The 21,353-nt window shown below is 40.1% G+C and overlaps 1 protein-coding gene across 1 annotated transcript; it reads left to right on the top strand.

Annotated features, from left to right (window-relative positions):
• The first annotated feature begins 1,983 nt into the window (after positions 1 to 1,983).
• Positions 1,984 to 2,712, top strand: Smn (survival motor neuron). Its single transcript, XM_067778920.1, has one exon. It carries the CDS (start codon positions 2,069 to 2,071, stop codon positions 2,657 to 2,659), a length of 591 nt encoding a protein of 196 aa, XP_067635021.1. The 5' UTR covers positions 1,984 to 2,068; the 3' UTR covers positions 2,660 to 2,712.
• The last annotated feature ends 18,641 nt before the right edge of the window (positions 2,713 to 21,353 follow it).

The following is a 21,353-nucleotide window of genomic DNA, read 5'->3' as shown; positions in this document are numbered from 1 at the left end:
GGTAGCTATTGATATGTAGAAGTTAAGCAGAAGTTTGAATATGAGTTTTTTTAAGTTATAGCAGAAAAAGCGTTGAGGATTTTTAATATCTTACCAGGTACCTTCGTACATGTTTCTAAGAATGAAGAATAAAACCTATTCAAACTCAATTTTCACCAGGACAAAGCCGCTGAGACTTCGCAATACTTTAACATACAATACGTTACCCCATTTTAGCCCAACCTTTTTTGATTTTATTAAATTTTATAAAATGTTTCTTCCTCTACAGTTCTATTTCGGTATTGGATGGTAAATATGGCTTTCGCATTTTCTCAACCAATAACTGTGAAAAGGTGTAAGAAATCTATGCGTGTCTGCGACCGTTTCTTCAATAGCTCTCTAGTGGTGATGGTGACAGCAGAGAAACCCAACTGTTTACAAATGTTACACTTCAAAAAGAATCAAAATATCTGCCATTGCGTCTACGGCTCAAATACCCACAGTATATGAATGAATCGATTGCACCTAATTGTCTGCCTAACGGATAGTATACATATTCATCAAATCGAAAATATTGCACCAAACGAACTGGGTCTGAATACTGAAACAGTACACATATTCAAAATCGATGAGGAGGCTGTGATGATGGTATAGGGTGAGTTGTTGAATAACATATGAAAACCACTTTAACCCATCTATATATTTGCATTACAGCTAAAGCTTTACAAACAGCAAAAATTGATGGCGCCAAGCAATTGGAAAAGGCAGTGAAGCATTCATCACACTGTACGGATGGTGTAAAGTTAGAAACTGCTGTTGTAACAGCTGCCACCGACATAACGGTCATCTCTGCTTCGCCGAGTAGCGGCTCGTCCGACTATCTATCGAAGACAGTATAATCATATCTTTTGCCAACACAGGTTACCGATGTGCTTGCATAGGAAAAGATTTCAATTGGAAAACAAAAACCAATTAAGAGAGTTTATTTATTATTAAAGTATTTACTTTTCTTTATATCAACAGTATTAATTTAAGTTGCAATATCACGTACATATATAATAAGGGATGTGATACGATTGCTGTCGGAATTAGATTTGAAACCAATCAATACTCGTGCTAAGGGTTGCAGAATTATTGCAGAATTATTGCTTGAATGATTAGATTTAGAACAATAATAAGTCTGACTCAATTAATAGTCGTACATTTTTAAGTTCTTCAATTACGACAGCAATCGGATCCACGACACCTTTGAATATTCTTGATCTGAATTTCTACTAAGCTTTAAGTTGTAGATTATTCAAATAATTGGAGTTTTTTCTAAAGCTTAATATTATTTTTTTGCTCGCTTAGAAGAGATTTCAATTGGGAAAACAAAAACCAATTAAGCGAGTTTATTTATTATTAAAGTTCTTCTGTTTTATATGAACTGGATTAATATAAGTTCCAATTTCATGTACATATATAATAATATTGAAAATAATAAATATTGAAAATTCAATTTTTTTGGTTCATATTTTATTCATATGGCTGCTCCAGGTAAAGTAAATCTGCAGGTAAAATTTACGTTATATGGCGGTTATATAAATGGTAAAACCGCAGTAAAATTGATTGTCAAATGACTGGATAATGTAGAGTGAAATGACGGAAAAATGACCGCCATTTGAGGAGCATTGTGACGTGTGTGAGCAGCATAGTACTATGCTCACATCCTATAGGTGGGAGCGGAATGCACGATCACATTAATAGGAACGAAACGGAAAATTAGGTCACAAAACCTAATCCGCCCATACGAAAAGGACTATGAATATAACCGCTGTAGAAAGTCACAATGACCGTAAAATGACTAGTAAAATGACGTGGAGCGTTTTTGCAGGGAAAGTTACCGCTGCCCTGCACAAATGCTACTTAACGATTTAAGTGTACCATCGTCACAGCTTTTAGTCATTTTCCTAATCAATTTGCGGGCACATTTTTGCTGGAAGCTATCACTATTAGCGTTTTTTCATTCGCGGCGATGCAATCACCGATAGTGAAATATCGTCCATCACTAGTTGTTTGACAAACAGATTGGCTACGATTTAAATAATTTATGGAGTCGATGGATTGCCGCGCATGGGATGAAACTTTGTTCGTCAAATCATATTACAAAAGTTTGGAGTTAGTTGGTGAACACATAGCGAGACAAATTGCAGAAAGTACGAATGAGAGTGTTACCAGAGATATACCAATCGGAAATACAAGTGCAGCTATTTTCAAAGTGGGTGACTATGTTAGAGCTACATTTGAACGTGACGGCTGTGACTATGAGGCAAAAATAATTTCTATAGACATACATGCTGGATCTTGCGTAGTAAAATACATAGGCTACGATAATGAAGACAATGTGCTCTTAAAACACCTCGTGTCATCGTGGGGAAAGAAATATCGCCGATTACAATACGAAACAGCTATGAAATTTATAAAAAGGCCCTCTTGCCATGGTGGAATAAAAAACAAAAGTCATGATACAAGCAAAGGAGCAAAATCAGTCCCACCTCCCCCACCAGTTCCATCAATGTTATATGAGAATTTAATCGACTCTGAGCATTTGTCCGCAATGTTGATGGCTTGGTATATGAGTGGGTACTACACGGGTATATATGAAGCCACTAAGATAACGAACAATAGCAATGAGTCATAGAACTGTTTTGCAAATTGAATACCTTGTAATAAATACGAATTGTTCATGAATAATTTCTGCTAAACTTTTATGTTGGTTGCTGTTGTCGCCCAATCCAATAGTCGCAACCACTCAGAAGGGCAATATTTTGAATAAGGTGCCAAGATTTTCCAATTTTTTTTGGTGGGAGGGGCAGAGGGGTCATAAAAATGACAAAATAATCATTCGGAACTCTAGGAAACTCTTAGCTTATGAAAAAAAACCTTTTAAATTCCGAAATTTGATAATACAACTTAAGTTTTGCACATGAAATTCGCGTCAAACTTGTCGAAAGTGGTACCCAAAGACGCGTATTTTTGTCAAGATTCCGAAAGCAGAAACTGTATTTTTTAACTCGTTTAAAAGTTATTGGCAAAAACCGATCGGTACTATAGTTGTTGTAGCAATGCTTCGCCCCACCTAATGGCCCGACCGATCACAAATTGTCATCAATATCCTCTAACGGGAGTCCAAGGAAACTTGCTGTTTCAACAGGGGTGGACCATAATGAAAAGGGTGTTAGAGTCGTTGGTTCCACATTACAATTAAAGAGATGGTTGGTGTCATGTGGCGACACATTGCAAGCGGGCCATACATTTTTTATGTCGGGGTTGCTTCTGGATATGTAAGAGTTCAACCTGTTACAGTATCCAGAACGAAGTTGACACAGAGTGACTCGAGTTTCCCTGGGGAGTATTGGTTCCTCTTCCGCAAGTTTTGGGTAATGTTTTTTGAGTACTGGATTCACCGGGCAATTTCTCGCATAAAGGTCCGACGCCTGTTTGTGGATTCACCAAGGACCTGCTTGTGTTTTTTTGCTTGTTGTTGTTGTAGCGATACAGTTGCTCCCGAAGGCTTTGGGGAGTGTTATCGATGTGATGGTCCTTTGCCGGATACAGATCCGGTACGACAGCACTGATGGGGAATATTCTCGCCTCATTAAGTAGATGGTGTTCTGGGGACATAAGAAGACAGCGCCTGTGGCGGTTCTGAGCGCAGTACTTTGGCAGGCATGTAGCTTATTGCAGTGGGTAGTTTTTAGGCTTGGCGACCATATAGGGGACGCGTAGCATTCAATCGGCTGGCCAATTGCTTTGCAAGTGGTAATGAGCGTTTCTTTGTCTTTTCCCCAATTACTGCCAGCAAGGGATTTGAGGATTTTATTACGGCTCTGTTGGAAACGATAGTAACTCCTACTGGTGGCAAAGGGAGCTTAGATATGTAGAAATTAAACAAAAGTGGGGATAGGAGACCACACTGTGGCACTCCCTGTTTAATTCCTCTTGGTTTTGATGTTTCATTTCTAAATTGCACCGATGCCTGCCGACCACCCAGATAATTTGCGGTCCACCTTTTAAGACATGGGGGAAGGGTAGACCCTTCCAGGTCTTGCAGTAACGTACCATGGTTGACCGTATCAAAAGCTTTTGATAGGTCTAGCACTACGACTACTGTTCTAAGGTGGGGGTTTTGATTTAAACCGCAATTTATCTGGGTGCTGATGGCATTTAGCGCGGTGGTGGTGCTATGGAGTTTTCTGAAGCTTACGGAGATAACTCCTTAAGCCCCTAGGCGGTGCTGGTTCATCAATTAGATGTCTGTTGGGATGCCCAGGTTTCTGGGTATTCAACAGGAACAGTTTGGTCAGCATCTCATTTCTCTCCCTGATGGGGAGTATTCTCGCCTCATTATGCAGATGGTGTTCTGGGGACATAAGAAGACAGCCCGTGGCGATTCTGAGAGCAGTATTTTGGCAGGCCTGTTGTTGTTGTTGTAGCAATGCTCGCCCCACCTAATAGCCGCGACCGATCACAAATTGTCATCAATATCCTCTAACGGGAGTCCAAGGAAACTTGCCGTTTCAACAGGGGTGGACCATAAGGAAAGGGGTGTTAGAGGCGTTGGTTCCACATTACAATTAAAGAGATGGTTGGTGTCATGTGGGGACACATTGCAAGCGGGGCATACATTTTGTATGTCGGGGTTGATTCTGGATAGGTAAGAGTTTAACCTGTTACAGTATCCAGAACGAAGTTGAGCAAAAGTGACACGCGTTTCCCTGGGGAGTATGCGTTCCTCTTCCGCGAGTTCTGGATATTTTTCTTCAAGTACTGGATTCACCGGCAGGCCTGTAGTTTCTTCCAGTGGGTGATTTTTAGGCTTGGCGACCATATGGGTGACGCGTAGCACGTAATCGGCTGGCTAATTGCTTTGTATGTAGTCATTAGCGTTTCTTTATCTTTTCCCCAGGTACTGCCAGCGAGGAATTGAGGATTTTGTTACGGCTCTGGATTTTCGGAACAATTGCGGCTGCGTGCTCACCAAAATGTAGATCCTGATCAAACGTCACAACCAAGATTTTGGGGTGTAGGACAGTCGGTAACGTAGTGCCATCGACGTGGATGTTCAAAATGGTCGACATTTGGGACGTCCATGTTGTAAATAAGGTCGCGGAAGATTTAGTCGGTGATAATGCCAGGTTTCGCGAGGCGAAAAAACTGGAGAGAACAGGGAGGTAGCCATTTATTTTATTGCATAGCGCATCGATCTTTGGGCCTGGGCCTGTGGCCATTATTGTGCAGTCATCGGCGTAGGAAACGATTGTGAATCCTTCCGGTGGTGAAGGTAGCTTAGATATGTAGAAATTAAACAAAAGTGGGGATAGGACACCACCCTGTGGCACCCCTTGTTTAATTCTCCTTGGTTTTGATGTTTCGTTTCTAAATTGCACCGATGCCTGCCGACCACCCAGATAATTTGCGGTCCACCTTTTAAGACATGGGTAGACCCTTCCAGGTCTTGCAGTAACGAGCCATGGTTGACCGTATCAAAAGCTTTTGATAGGTCTAGCGCTACGAGTACTGTTCTATGGTTGGGTATTGATTTAAACCGCAATTTATCTGGCTGCTAATGGCATTTAGCGCGGTGGTAGTGCTATGGCTATGCCGTCTGGGCCCACTGCTTTGGATGGTTTAGCATGACCGATGGCATCCTCAACCTCTTTGGCGGTGATGGTAATTGGTGACGCGTTGAATTTATGTTTATGTGCGTGTCTGTTGGCCCTCCGTCTATCTTTGTCGACCGTAGAATGCATTACATATTGACGACAGAAAGCGCTCGCGCATTTTTTCGAATTCGACAGCACTTTATCGCCGAAGGCGATGGAAACTTTGTCATTGTGCTTAGACGGATTCGATAGGGACTTTACGGTGGACCAGAGTTTACCCACACCGGCAGAGAGGTTAGAACCTCTTAGGTGCTCCTCCCATTTCGCCCGCTTGTGTTCATCCACAAGCAATCTGATGCGTTGGTGTATATCCCTTATTTGGGGGTCGCATGGGTCGAGCTGTCTTATAAGGTCACGTTCTCTCGCTAAATTTGCAGCTCCGCCGGGAAGTGGTGCCGAATTTCGGGAATTCTATCGGCGGGAATGAAACGAGCCGAGGCGGATTCAATGACCTTGGGGAAAGCACGCTCCCCTTGGCGGGCATCAGTTGGGATAGGGAGGGCAGCAAAGAGGTTGTCTGTAAAAGATTTGTATTCGTCCCACTTTCCTTTTTTAAGGTTTATGAAAGTGCGTTTTTCTGTAACGATGAAGTCGGCGGTACGCTCGAACGAAATAAGTATAGGCAGGTGGTCGGATGCCAATGTTACCATCGGCTGCCAGTTGACGCAGTTTACGAGTTCTGCGCTCACGATTGAGATATCCGGCGAACTTTGACAGCTTCCTACCATACGCGTGGGGGCGTCTCCGTCTATTGTGCAGAACGTGGTTTCTTCTATTTGATCCGCCAACATCTCACCCCTACTGTCCAGCCGCAAGTTTGAATGCCATAGCTCGTGATGGGCATTGAAATCGCCTAAGATAATGCGATTGTTGCCAGTGAGTACGGCGCTGATATTAGGGTATCCACTGGGGCAACAGGTGGCAAGAGGGATGTAGATGTTGATGATTTCTAGGTTTGCATCGCCCGACCGGACAGATAATCCTTGACGTTCTAAGACACTGTCCCTGCGGTCGATGTCGGGATCAAATATATGATATTGCACAGAGTGGTGTATGATAAACGCGAGGCTACCTCCATTTCCGCTCTCGCGATCTTTTCTGTGGACATTATACCCAGAACAGGTCTGCAATGCAGATCTTTCTGTGAGTTTAGTCTCTTGATTCGCAGCAATGCGGATGTTGTGCCGCTTCATAAAATCGACCAGTTAATCCATTGCAGTTTAACTGCAGAATTCTGAAGTGCATAGGGGGAGACGTCGTCACTCTGGGAGTAAGTGACGGGTGACTACGCCTGGGTTGTGGAAGGCCAGGACCCGACTGCTGTTGTGGCCCTGGGACTGGACGTCCTTGGGTAAGCATTGGTGTACCCGGTGTATTTGGGTATGCGGCCTGGCAACATGGCGCAATGAAACCCGTCGGGGGGTTGTCGTCGCGGAGACCAGAACATCTAGGAAAGTGGCACCGTCCATGGCAGGAGCTGCATTGGGCGGATTCCGCAAACGTATATATTCTGTGCGGTCAAACGGTGCAAAGGGAAGTTGGGACTAAGAGTATGTTTCCCTGACCTACACAATTGCTGCCGGAAAAGAGGGGGAGAGAAGACGGGGGCAGGGGCTGATGCTCGGCATTCCTCCCGACTCTGCTACGTAGATTGTAGGTATGAGTGGGAGCAGCCATGTGAGTTGGTGGCGCCGTGGGGCGCGAGCAACAGCGGGTACTAGTTGTGCCTTGCAGACCAGCGGGGCTGCTGGAAGGTAGCGGTGGGGCGCTAAAACGCAGATTATGGGACGTCCTAGGGCGTGAACAGCAAGGATCCACAAAAGATTTATAGAAGTTACGTGGACGTCTGGGATCTAGCCCAGAACAACCTGTCCGATGCAACCATCCCTTACACGAGACACACTGACAAGAGTATGATCGTCCTAAAAAGATTCTTTTCCGGCAGATGCAGCAAAACCACTTCTCAGGACCAGGGTCAGGAGACGGACTCGGATTGGGTTCGATACCTTCCCGGAGCAAGAGAATATGGAGCAATCCCGCTGCAAGGAGCTGCTGGGATGATGACAATTTGTGGGAGGGACGCAACAAATTAAATGGGGTTACACTGAAATGGCAGTCCTTGGTTGGGAAAAATCCCGAGTCGACCCGGTACATAGAACCGGCGGCCTTGGGAAGCGCAGTACTATAGTCGCTTTCTTCGTTGTTGCAATCATTGTGAATTCATACAAGTGGCGAATGTTTGAAAAAATGTTCACAATAGTAAACAGCCCGGATCACCTGTTCAATCGCTGTTCGATTACTTAAATCATTTGCCAATAGCGTTTTTCACAAATTTTTGTAAACGACGGGCGTATTGTATTATGGGGAATATTTTGAATAGGGTGCCACGATTTTCCAACTTTTTTTTTCGACGGGTGGCGGGGGTCCTAAAAATCACAAAATTATCATCCGCAACTCTAGGAAACTCTTAGTTTATGAAATATAAGCTTTTTATATGTATTTAATTAGCGAGCTTTGCTCATATTGCTTTATACAATGGTTTTTGTAATTGATATTAGAGAAAAATTGTAAGTTTACAAACGGCGATGGTTACTAGGACATGTTTCTGAATTTCACTTCTTCATCAGCTAGCTTTTCGGGAGCTGATTATCTCGTTTAAAAGTTATTCGCGGAAAACCCGTCGGTGCTATTGTCACTTTTTTCGTTGGTGCAATTAAACAAACGAAAACATATGAGGGTGGTGAATAGTGTTGCCAGCTCCGCAACAATATCTTTTTATCATTTTAGAACATTATAAGGTGGTGGCACGTCGACATAAATGCAAACAAACATACACTATCAATGTATTTTGGGCTTAAGTGCAGAATACATACATTTGTCAAAAAAAAAAAAAATTAATAAAAAATCGGACTTTGTAAAGATTTTTATGCTGATTCCAACGGTATATTTCTTTTTTGGTGCAAATGAAAGGTTTGGGGAATTCCATGTCAAAAGGCGATATTATGAATTTTTCAAATCAAAATATCTCCGAAACTAGTGGATGGATTTCAAATTTTAAAAAATCGAAAAATAACTTATAAAAATACCTTTCATTAGATGTATATATATCTTTAACTTTTCTAGTCTTTATTTACCAAAAATATGAAAAAGCTCTTTTTTGGTTGAAATTTTTTAAATTTTAATTTTAATTCTGCGTAGAACACCTTTCGGCATAGGCGACCTTCGGCCGCGCTTATAAAAATTAACCCTGGGCTACGCCATGCCAAACCCGGGTGTGTGGTATAACCGTGGCTACCGTCACGGTGATCTCCTTCTGCGAAGTACACCCTTCTGCGTACCTTTTGACGTGGAATTACCCCTATAGTTATTATTTGCACCAAAAAAAAATTATACGGTTGAACTCACCATAAACACCACTACCGATACTCATATAAATTTTTTTAATTTGACAAATGTATGTATTCTGAACTTAGGCCCAAAATACATTGATAGTGTATGTTTGTTTGCATTTATGTCGACGTGCCACCACCTTATAATGTTCTACCATGATAAAAAGATATTGTTGCGGAGCTGGCAACACTATTCACCTCCTTCATATGTTTTCGTTTGTTTAATTGCAACAACGAAAAAAGCGACAATAGTTCCGACGGGTTTTCTTGCCGGTAATCTTGCCGCAAATACGCGTCTTTTGATACCGCTATCGACATGTGCGACTCGAATTTTAAGTGCAGGACTTAGTTGAAATTTTACTAAATTTGGAAATTAAAAAGCTTATATTTCATAAACTAAGAGTTTCATAGAGCTGCGGATTCAATTTTGGTGATTTTTAGGACCCCCTCTACCCCTACAAATAAACAAAAGTTTGAGAATCGTGGTACCTTATATAAAATCCAACCCCTGTCAATTATTATTTGACAGGTAGGTATGGCAATGGAGGAATATAAAGATTTTTCACTTCTATGAATTCACAATGGTTGCAATTAAACAAACGAAAACATATGAAAGTGGTGAATAGTGTTGCCAGCTCCGCAACAATATCTTTTTATCTTGGTAGAACATTATAAGGTGGTGGCAGGTCGCCATAAATGCAAACAAACATACACTATTAATGTATCTTGTTTTTGTAATTCTCTGAATAATATGTAATTAATGTATTCAATTTAACGAAACGCAAGATTTTTAATTAAACATTAAAATTTTTTTATAAGAAAATAAAAAATTTAAATTTTTTATGTGAACGATATATTAATATCGTGGATTCTATTAAATTAGAGAAAAACACGCGTGGTTTCTATAGCCTTTGTTTATTTTAATTATTATGCAAAGAAAACAATACACAAATGTCAGATTACAATGTCAATAATGATAAGGTTGGTATCGATGTCTTTAACCACTGTGCGCAATGAAACCAACATACCGCCATCCTTGAATATCGTTGATTCTATTAAATTAGAGAAAAACACGCGTGGTTTCTATAGCCTTTGTTCCTTTAATTATTATGCAAAGAAAACAATACACAAATGTCAGATTACAAAGTCAATAATGATAAGATTGGTAGCGATGTCTTTAACCCCTGTGCGCAACAAAACCAACATACCGCCAAGCTTGAACTATGTTGATACGTTCAACGGAATGCTGGACAACGTTGACGCCTTTGATTTAAACGATGCGACTTCGGGTTGAATTTTGACTTATGTGCTAGCTCTATGAAATTTCTTCGGAGAACAAATCTTCTTTGGTGGGCAAACGGCAAAGTCTCACAATCGGCCTTACAAACTCTCCATCTGCTGTTTTTATCGTTGCCACTCTTACGAGTACGCCACCTCCAGGATGGCATTTAACCACTCTAGCTAGAGACCACTTCGTTGGGGGCGTAGTTTTGTCGTATACAACAACTACATCACCTTCTTCGATGTTGTGCGATGGTTTATACCACTTGGAGCGACGTTGTAAATTCACGAGGTACTCATCTCGCCAGCGGCGCCAGAAATGCTGTCTCACTGTAGATATTACTTGCCACCGTTGATAAATATGTCCCTGGAAATCTTGTCTTCCAGTCTCTGGTAATGCTTTCAGAGGCTCACCCACTAAAAAATGCCCAGGTGTGAGAACCTCTAGATCCTTTACATCTGCCGAGTTGTCGCATAACGGCCTAGAATTGACGCAAGCTTCAACCTCAGTTAATAAGGTATTGAATTCTTCATATGAGAGAAGGGTTTCACCCAATGCACGTTTTAAATGGTACTTTATTCTCTTGATGCCGATCTCTCAGTACCCGCCCATGTGAGGTGCAGCGGGAGGGTTGAAGCGCCATTCGATGCTTAGTTCGTTGAAAAACGATCGAAATCTTTCGTCGTCTGCACATTGTTGAAGCCTGTCGCGCATCTCTTTGTCGGCGCCCATAAAATTGGTGCCATTGTCAGACAAAAAAACTTGGCAGTAGCCCCGGCGATTTATGAATCGTTTGAAGGCGTTCAAAAAAGCTGGTGTCGACAAATCTCCAATAAACTCAAGGTGCATGGCACCAGTGCACATGCACACAAATGAACATATATATCCCTTGACGGATTTTGCTCCTATTTCGTGTGTAAATTTATATAAGTATGGACCAGCAAAGTCCACTGCCGCACGATTGAAGGGACGAGCGTAAGTTACCCGTGCGTCTGGTAAATCTGCCATCATTTGCGTGGATATATTACGGTTCAACCGTGTGCATTTGACACATTTATGGTATACTTTGCGAATTAAGTTGCGTGCGCTAACGACCCCAAAAGCGACGATGTAGCACAATTTGTAAATTTGTGTATGTCTAAAATTGTTAGTTTTGAGAGCGTAGAATTTTTGGACAAAATTACCGGATGTTTTACGTCGGTGGCTACGCTAGAGTGCTTTATTCTCCTCCAACCCGGAGAACCCCGTTTTTATCAGCAAATGAATTCAGGCATAATATACTACTACATCGTGGAAGTGGCCTTTTAGCGCTACAAATAGAAATTTCGTTAGAAAAGTAATATCTTTGAGAAGACCTTATGAGTTTGAATTCCGCTTCATGAATCTCGTTGTAAGAGCCGTCACTCGTTATTTTTTAGGCATTTACTCGATGTAAACTGTGAGGTAGTCGCAACTTTTTTTTGGGCGAGATGTTTATAAATGTCTTCTATACATTTTCGTGGGGTATTTGTGTTTATTTTTCCGACTGTATGGTCCACTTGGGAGATTCACCCTTGGAACGTACCAGTTGGCTGGCGATAGGGAATAGGTTAGGATTCACCCCTCACTCATGTCTGCCTGGGGCGATTAAAACAAATTTTTGTTAATTTCACGCAGGCGGCATCGCTAAAGAATTCAATGGTGTGGGAAAATTCCCAATAACGGCAACCACCATGGCGTAACTATACAAGGTGACAGCGTGCTTGTAGTTTTTATACGATTTGACACATCAACTCTCAGCACAGTACGATTTTGACATTAGTCCGTCGGTTCACAGTGCCAAAGTATATTGAACTTTTAATGATGGCCGCAGGAATGTCACCGCGACTACCACCTTGTATGGTTCCACCATGGCAACCACAGTTAAATCATTCGATTTAACGGCGCCGTTCCACTGCGCAGTCGCAATAATGGAATGGAATTTTTCCTAGAATGCCATGGCGTGGTTGGTCATTTTTTGGGCAGAAAATCAGAAGGTAGATTGAAGCGTCGGTATCGGTTGGGTTTTGCCAAGGGAAATAAAATCGCCCGGAAAATTAATAAAAGTTGTGCAAAATATAGTGTTTGTGCACGCTATAATAATACATTATTGAACTATAACCTCCATTATATACGGGCTTATGCGGAATTATTTCGCGCCGTACTAGAAACACTAGAAAAGAAAGAAATTTAAAAAAAAAAAAAAAACACAAATGTAAAATGCGGAAAAGGCAAAATCAAATTTGTTTAATTAAAATGTCTTTCCTTGCGCAAAACCTACAAAAATTGAATAAGTAAAGTGCATTGAATGTGGCTCCCGAGGAGAAGAAAAATGGCAGGCGTCGTGGTAGGTAGTAGTCGGTTCATTTCGGTGTGTGTGAAATAGTTTTTCAATCTGAAATTTGGGAAAATTTGGGTAAAACGCACCTTAAGCATTAAATAAAGACGTACCCAAATAAGAAAAGCAAAGCGTTGAATAAAATCGAAGAAAACTTGCGAATTGTCCGCATTGGCAAGGGCATCCAACATAAGTGGTTGTGCGTGGGTTATGAGCAAAACTCCAATATGGAAAACCACTAAAAAATTAGAAAAAAATTATGTATTGCTAGTACGGAACACAAAAAAAAAATTTTTTTTAAATATATTGATGAAATGATCAATTCGATATGAAAATCTATTTTCGCCGTCTAGCCATCGTTCATTACAGTGCGCCTTTTGAGAATCAGGCTCCGGCGGTGGTCGCGAATTCCTGAACGGATTTGGAGGTTCACCGCGCTAGTTTATACAAAAAGAAAAGAAAAAATTAATTAAAGAAAATTTTGCAAAGAAACTCGATTAGCGACGGTGCTAGGAAAAATATAAAAGCAATAAACAAAGGAAATGCTCGTGGAAGACCATATACGTTAATGAGAATATGTGGAAAATCGTGTGATTTTAATGATTTTAAAATGGCTCTGAACAATGTAAGGAAGAAAAGGTTGCAAGTGAAATAGTGACAACTGAAAGTGATTGCCATTTTCGGAGTAACCAGTTAAGAGGCTTAATTGAGACGACGACAAATCCTTCGAGCGATTCCACATTGCATGCGATTGTGTTGAGATTGCCTCAGCTGGAACATTGTCTTTTCTTTTTTTGTGGCGACAGAGACCTGAACCCATACATCCCTGCGTGCGAGCATTATCCACTGTGTAACATCAAAATCGCCTATTCATTCCATGCGCATGCCTGCGTGCACCTACATAAATTCTCTTTAGACCATCCATTACAGCAAGAAACCCACCCAACAGCTAATATTACAATTTTGAAAACCACAACTACTTACTGTTTGCACCGCGCTAGCGCCAACGCACACGCTACCATACTCGACTGCGCCATTTTCGAGCGCAACAACCACCAGCGCACCACACCGCGCACGCCACCATACTCGACTGCGTCATTTTCGAGCGCAACAACCACCAGCGCCACACCACGCGCGATATAATCATCGACTGCGCCATCTTCGAGCGCAACAACCACCAGCGCGCCACACCACGCGCACTATAATCCCCGACTGCGCCATCTTCGTGCGCGCTACCATACTCGACTGCGCCATCTTCGAGCGCGACAACCACCAGCTCGCTATCATCATCGACTGAGTCATCCAACAGCGCCACCCACGAGCGCAACGACCAACAGCGTGCCAACACTGCGCGCTACATCTACCTACCGTGCAACCTATGAGCGCAACATCCACCAGCGCGCCATCACTGCGCGTTATATCATCGACAGCGCAACGACCACAACCTATAACAACGGCACCAGCAACAACATCAACAGCAGGGCCGCCGAATATAGGCCTGCTGCAACAGTACCCGCTATAACAACAACAGCAGGGCCGCCGAATATCGGCCTGCTGCAACAGTACCCGCTACAACAACAACAGCAGGGCCGCCGAATATCGGCCTGCTGCAACAGTACCCGCTACAACAAAAACAGCATGGCCGCCGAATATAGGCCGCAACACCCAGCTGTAACAATTACCGGCAACAACAGCATATTACCAACATCAACAAACACCCAATTTACCAACAACAAGCGGTGAGTTCGTTCCGTAATACGGAAATCAAATTTTTTGTTATTTACATTAAATTTAACAAATTACTGTTGGGTTTGAAATGATACTACATATTTAAACTATACATAGATGTATGTATATGCACGAATCTTATAAAGAATTGCATTAGATTATATGAACTTCATTTAAATCTTTTTTGCGTAAAATTTATTCATTACCTGCTACATATGTACATCTACGTAAGGACACTTGTAGCTACAATTTAAATGAAATTGATTAAAACTCCCAAGTAAGACATAGAGATTTTCATAAAACTGGTTAAACTGTTTCAAAAGGCAGTGTTATTTTTGAACTCCTAATGAAGCTTCTTTTTGAATACTTTCGAACTTTCAACGAAATAAGTGAAGGGGGATAATAACATAAAAACAGTGTTATTAATTGTCGATGCTATTTTCGAGCTCATTGCTGTAAACAGTTTAACCATTTTATTTTACTTATGATAAATTTTGAGATAACCCCATTTAAGATATACATAGATGTACGTATACGCACGAATCGTAGGAAGAATTACAGTAAATTATATGAACTTCATTTAAATCTTTTTTGCATAAAATTAATCCTTACATGCTACATATGTACATCTATGTAAGGGTATATACGTTTTAAATATATTTAGATGGTAAGAAACGTACCTTTGCAAGGATGAACTAATGTCGGTGACGACCAACAAGTATTGAATTTTTGCACTATTAACATCTACAATGAACCAAATTTTAAAAATTTCTAATTATTAAATTTAAAATTCCAAAATCATTCAGCTTGCTTAAATAGAAACAGGAAAGGAAAATTTGAAGTTAGAAACCGGAATTTTAAATAAATTTGTGGTAGGAACATAACTAAACTGAATTAAATTCGTACAAAAAGAAAAATCTAGAATTAGAGACTAAGATTTAAAATGGATTTTAAATGAGAAAATAATTCAAACTTAATAAAAAAAAACAAGGAAAGAAAGATTTAGACATAGAAATATATGATTTAAAATAAGAAGATAATTTAATTTAAATAAGCACAAACGAAAAGGGAAATTAGAGTTAGAAAGCTAAAATTTCAAAGTTTAGAATAAGGCGAATGATACTTAATAAAACTTAGAAAAGTAAAGTTTAAACAAAATTAAAAATAAGGCGGACCTAAAATGAATTGGTAACCAAAAGAAAGAAAAATACTGAAATTTAAGTTTTCTTTAGAAAAATATATATATTTATATAAATATATATAAATACATCTATAAACATAGGTAAAATCAAATTCAATCAAATTTCTCTAAAATTACCAAGAATAAAACAAACTATAATAAAATAAAATTTAATAAAATTAATAAAGATTATAAATAGTAATAGTAACAACTCGATAAAATAGAATAAAACTCAGTAGATTTTTAAATAAATGTACCAAAAACAAAGTAACTTATAATAAAATAAAATTCGATAAAATAATAAAGATCATAAATATTAATAATAAAAATACAAAATGAAATAAACTAAAATAAAATTAAATACAATACAAATAAATAAAAAAAAATATACCACTAATTGAATTATAACTAGGACGTATAGCTATACTTACCACTGAGCGTATAATTGAATCTACAGCCGGATGTCGTTTTATTTTGAATTTCAAGCGTTTTGAGTCGTCTCTGCGCTTTTTGTCAGTTGTTGACGGTTATTTTAAGGCATGGTATGACCTTTTTTTCTGTTTATGGCGCAGGACAGCAAGGTTGGCAAGAACCCAGCCCAGCCGACATGACTAGCCACTGTTCACCACCAGCTCATGCCAACCATAACAGATGGCGCCCAACGTGGGACCAGAAGCGCTGGTCGCGAGGGTCATTACGGCTCAACTTGTGAAGTTAACCATCCCACCAGTCCGAGCTGAGCAGCCACAGGAGCAGCCACCTGCGTTGCGGTGGGATGGTTGGACGGATCAGGTTGTCCGGAGTGGTCATCGGGGGCAGTGGCTGAGGGTTCCACGAGACTGAACGTCAAGTCCTCCGGACTTGGTATTCACCCGTTGAGGCAGTGCTGAACACACTTAGTTTGTTTTGTAGATTTGGGGTTTTTGTTTTCCCCGAAGTTGTCCGTAGTCGGCTTAGGTAAAATTATATGTCCCCTAATTGGGATTTTTATAATTTTTTTGTAATGTTTAATTTTTTTTATAACTTTCTTTTGCCGAATTTGTATTGTTTTGTGTTGTCCGGTATGTGTGAGTGAGTGTGAATTGTAAGGACCACAGCTCATCCCACGTCTCAGGGTGTAGCACAGAATACCACGTGGATTGTGACGGGGTGAGCTGGGATCCAAAGCGGCCCCTTTCCTGTCCCACCTGTCCGTGGAGCGGCCATTGAAGCCGCTCCACCCATAGCGGCGGAGGCAGGAGGGGTGTCCAGGGTGAACGGAGAGATGGCCCCAACACCCCCAGCCAGTCCCACTAGCGAGCCCCTGGAGACCCCCCTGCGTTGCAGCTGGGTGTGTTGGGACCAAAACTGTGTGTGTCTGGGGCTGACCCTAGTGGCCCCAACCAGTCTCAGAGGTGGGCCCTTAAGACCTCCTTGATTGCGGTTGCGAGCACTAGGGACCAGTATGAGTGAATTTTTTTGTAACAAAATTTTTTTTTTATATGTACCTGTGCCTTCGAGTGATGGGATGTCAGCATTCCCATTGCATCTAAAGTTTTTTATTGATTATATAAGACGTATATTTAACTAATTGCTTCTTTCCAGCTTTTGCATTTTTTTTATTCGATACGATTATCGAACAAAAATTATTAGCATTGTTCTCTCGATTTTTTTTATTCCCTCGCTCAATTTTTTTTTTTCTATATATATTTATACATTTTTTTTTTTTTTAACAAACCATCGTCTAGAATATAGGGTGAAGGGGGGTGAATTCTGACCTTTTTCCTCAACCCCTAACTGCCTTACGTTTAGCTTTAAATAGAAGTTTTTTTTTGAAATACCAATACTCAAGTTTTACACTTTACAAATTTTTTTTCCTGATTATAATGTCGCGTGGCCAGTCATTTGGGCAAACGAGCCGGAATACTTCGTCCGGGAGTGTTGGAAACTTTAGAGGGAACCAGCACCGGGGTGGCAATAATAGGGGGGCTTTTTCGAAGACTAAGCATCCCCTGGTGATGCATACGCCAGTAGGTAGGCAATATGGGGATCCCGCGGGGACGAATGGAGGCTCGGACCTAAATGACCAGCACGAAAAAGTGGATAGACCGGGAAGCACCAGTAACCCGAACGCGCCCCTGATGAACGCGCATGATATCTCGGGGCTAATGACCAATGTGTTGACATACGCACTGGATGGAGCTGGTGCCTTGCCACTAAATCATGGGAATTTTGGAGAAGCTGCAAGAGACAGGGCGAATACCCCAGGGATCCATACCGAAGATCTTCGTGGAGACTCGTGGGTGGAAGTGTTACACAAGCTTTTCCGGACCTCGCAGGAAGAAATGCGGAGGGAGATGGGGACGATCCGAAACAACATGGACCAACTCAACGCAGCTCTAGAGTCTGCCCAACAAACCATAAATTTGAACAGGAACGCGATTAGAACGGAACGTAACCCACTTCCAGCGTAGTAACCCCGATGAACCCTGCTCCGAGCAGCATAGTAGTGAAACCCCAGGAGTATAAAATATCGTTGGATGGTACTGGAAGCGTGGCGGATTTTCTGTTTAAACTAAACACCCTGTGCGAGCGTACACAATGCACTGCCGACCAAATAATGGCTAGTTTCCACTATTCGTTTCTGGGCGGGCCGAAGAGTGGTATTGGCTGTTCTCGAAACAAAACCCAAACTCGACATATGCCTTTTTGTACTATTCCTTAAAGAGAGAGTTCGGTACTCTAAAAAGAGACCACGAGGTCATGATGGAGATCTCCATGTGTAAGCAGAAGCTGAGTGAGTGCTATGACGTGTTCCACACGGACAGAGTCTCCTTGAACGCGCGCTTAAGAGAACCAATGTCGGAGGTTTTACTGATTGACATCATAAAAAGGAACGTCAACAGTAGCCTTAAGCTGATGCTTTTCAACGCGGAAGTGAGAACCCTACATGACCTACGCGATGTAGCACGCAGAGGTGAACAAGTGCTGAAATAAAGCAAGCTGTTGGGAGCCACTTACTCATCGACAGCGCAACGACCACAACCTATAACAACGGCACCAGCAACAACAACAACAGCAGGGCCGCCGAATATAGGCCTGCTGCAACAGTACCCGCTACAACAACAACAGCAGGGCCGCCGAATATAGGCCTGTTGCAACAGTACCCGCTACAAAAACAACAGCAGGGCCGCCGAATATAGGCCTGCTGCAACGCCCAGCTGTAACAATTACCGGCAACAACAGCATATTACCAACATCAGCAAACACCCAATTTACCAACAACAAGCGGTGAGTTCGTTCCGTAATACGGAAATCAAATTTTTTGTTATTTACATTCAATTTAACAAATTACTGTTAAACTAAACATAGATGTATGTATACGCACGAATCGTATAAAGAATTACATTAGATTATATGAACTTCATTTAAATCTTTTTTGCGTAAAATTTATTCTTTACCTGCTACATATGTACATCTATGTAAAGAGTCTTGTAGCTACAATTTAAATGAAATTGATTAAAACTCCTAAGTAAGACGCAGAGATATTCATAAAACTGGTTAAACTGTTTCAAAAGGCAGTGTTATTCTTGAACTTCTAATGAAGCTTCTTTTTGAATACTTTCAACGAAATAAATGAAGAGAGATAATAACATAAAAACAGTGTTATCAATTTTCGATGCTATTTTCGAGCTCATTGCTGTAAACAGTTCAACCATTTTATTTTACTTATGATAAATTTTGAGATAACCCCATTTAAGATATACATAGATGTACGTATACACACGAATCGTAGGAAGAATTACAGTAAATTATATGAACTTCATTTAAATATTTTTTGCATAAAATTTATTCTTTACATGCTACATATGTACATCTATACGTATATGCCCTTAATACGTTTTAAATATATTTAGATGGTAGGAAACGGTCAAGGGTGAACTATGGTCGGTGACGACCAACAAGTATTGAATTTTTGCACTATTAACATCTACAATGAATCCAATTTTAAAAATTTCGAATTATTAAATTTAAAATGCCAAAATCATTCAGCTTGTTTAAATAGAAACAGGAAAGGAAAATTTGAAGTTAGAAACCGGAATTTTAAATAGATTTGCGGTAGGAACATAACTAAACTTAATTAAATACGTACAAAAAGAAAAATCTAGAATTAGAAACTAAGATTTAAAATGGATTTTAAATGAGAAAATAATTCAAACTTAATTAAAAAAAAAAAAAAACAAGGAAACAAAGATTTAGACATAGAAATATATGATTTAAAATAAGAAGATAATTAAATTTAAATAAGCACAAACGAAAAGCGAAATTAGAGTTAGAAAGCTAAAATTTCAAAGTTTAGAATAAGGCAAATGATACTTAATAAAGCTTAGAAAAGTAAAGTTTAAACAAAATTAAAAATAAGGTGGACCTAAAATGAATTGGTAATCAAAAGAAATAAAAAGACTAAAATTTAAGTTTTCTTTAGAAAAATATATATATATTTATATAAATATATATAAATACATCTATAAACATAGGTAAAATCAAATTCAATCAAATTTCTCTAAAGTTACCAAGAATAAAACAAACTATAATAAAATAAAATTTAATAAAATTAATAAATATTATAAATAGTAATAGTAACAACACGATAAAATAGAATAAAACTCAATAAATTTTTAAATAAATATACCAAAAACAAAGTAACTTATAATAAAATAAAATTCGATAAAATAATAAAGATCATAAATATTAATAATAAAAATACAAAATGAAATAAACTAAAATAAAATTAAATACAATACAAATAAATAAAAAAAAAATATACCACTAATTGAATTATAACTAGGACGTATAGCTATACTTACCACTGAGCGTATAATTGAATCTACAGCCTAAAACCTACAATAAACGTTTAAAATATTGGCGGTTGCCAACATTCTCTCTTCTGTTAGTAGGGTAAATGACGTAATAACGTAAGAAAATGAATTTTGTATTATTTTTATTCATAATGCCATGTCAATAAATATCTTGTAATTTAAATGGGAGTGCTGATTAGTTTGTTGATTTAGAAGGCACATAGGTAATGCAGGTAAGGGGCCACCGAAAATTAGGTGCGTCGGTGGCCATGGTTTTTGAGGGTGGGAACAAGCACCGGGCGTCGCAACAACACCCGCGGCGCCCCTATGTATATTCGGCCTTTATGTTTCTTGTTTTAATTTTCAGGCGTTTTAGTTTCGGTCGAATGAAGCGCTGGTCGTGAGGGTTATTCCGGGTCGACTTGTGAAGTTGACCATCCCACCAGTCCGAGGTGAGCAGCCACAGGAGCAGCCACCTGCGTTGCGGTCGGATGGTTGGAGGGATCAGGTTGTCCGGAGTGGTCATCGGGGGCAGTGGCTGAGGGTTCCACGAGACTGAACGTCAAGTCCTCCGGATTTGGTATTCACCCGTTGAGGCAGTGTTGAACGCACTTTGTTTTTTTTTGTAGATTTGGGGTTTTTGTTTTCCTGTAAGTTGTCTAGTCGGCTTAGGTAAAATTATATGTCCGCTAATTGGAATTTTTATAATTTTTTTGTAATGTTTGATTTTTTTTATAACTTTTTCTTTTGCCGAATTTGTATTGTTTTGTGTTGTCCGGTATGTGTGAGTGAGTGGGAATTGTAAGGACCCCAGCTCATCCCACGTCTCAGGTGGTAGCACAGAATACCACCTGGATTGTGACGGGGTGAGCTGGGATCCAAAGCGGCCCCCTTTC

The sequence above is a fragment of the Eurosta solidaginis genome, chromosome 4 (genome assembly GCF_040869045.1).
Source record: "Eurosta solidaginis isolate ZX-2024a chromosome 4, ASM4086904v1, whole genome shotgun sequence".
Lineage (NCBI taxonomy): Eukaryota > Metazoa > Arthropoda > Insecta > Diptera > Tephritidae > Eurosta > Eurosta solidaginis.
Note: the sequence above shows the minus strand (reverse complement) of the source record. Positions and strands in the feature narration are given on the sequence as shown.

Coding starts and splice junctions, on each gene's coding strand:
- Smn (XM_067778920.1), top strand. CDS start 2,069: ATGGAGTCGATGGATTGCCGCGCATGGGATGAAACTTTGTTCGTCAAA.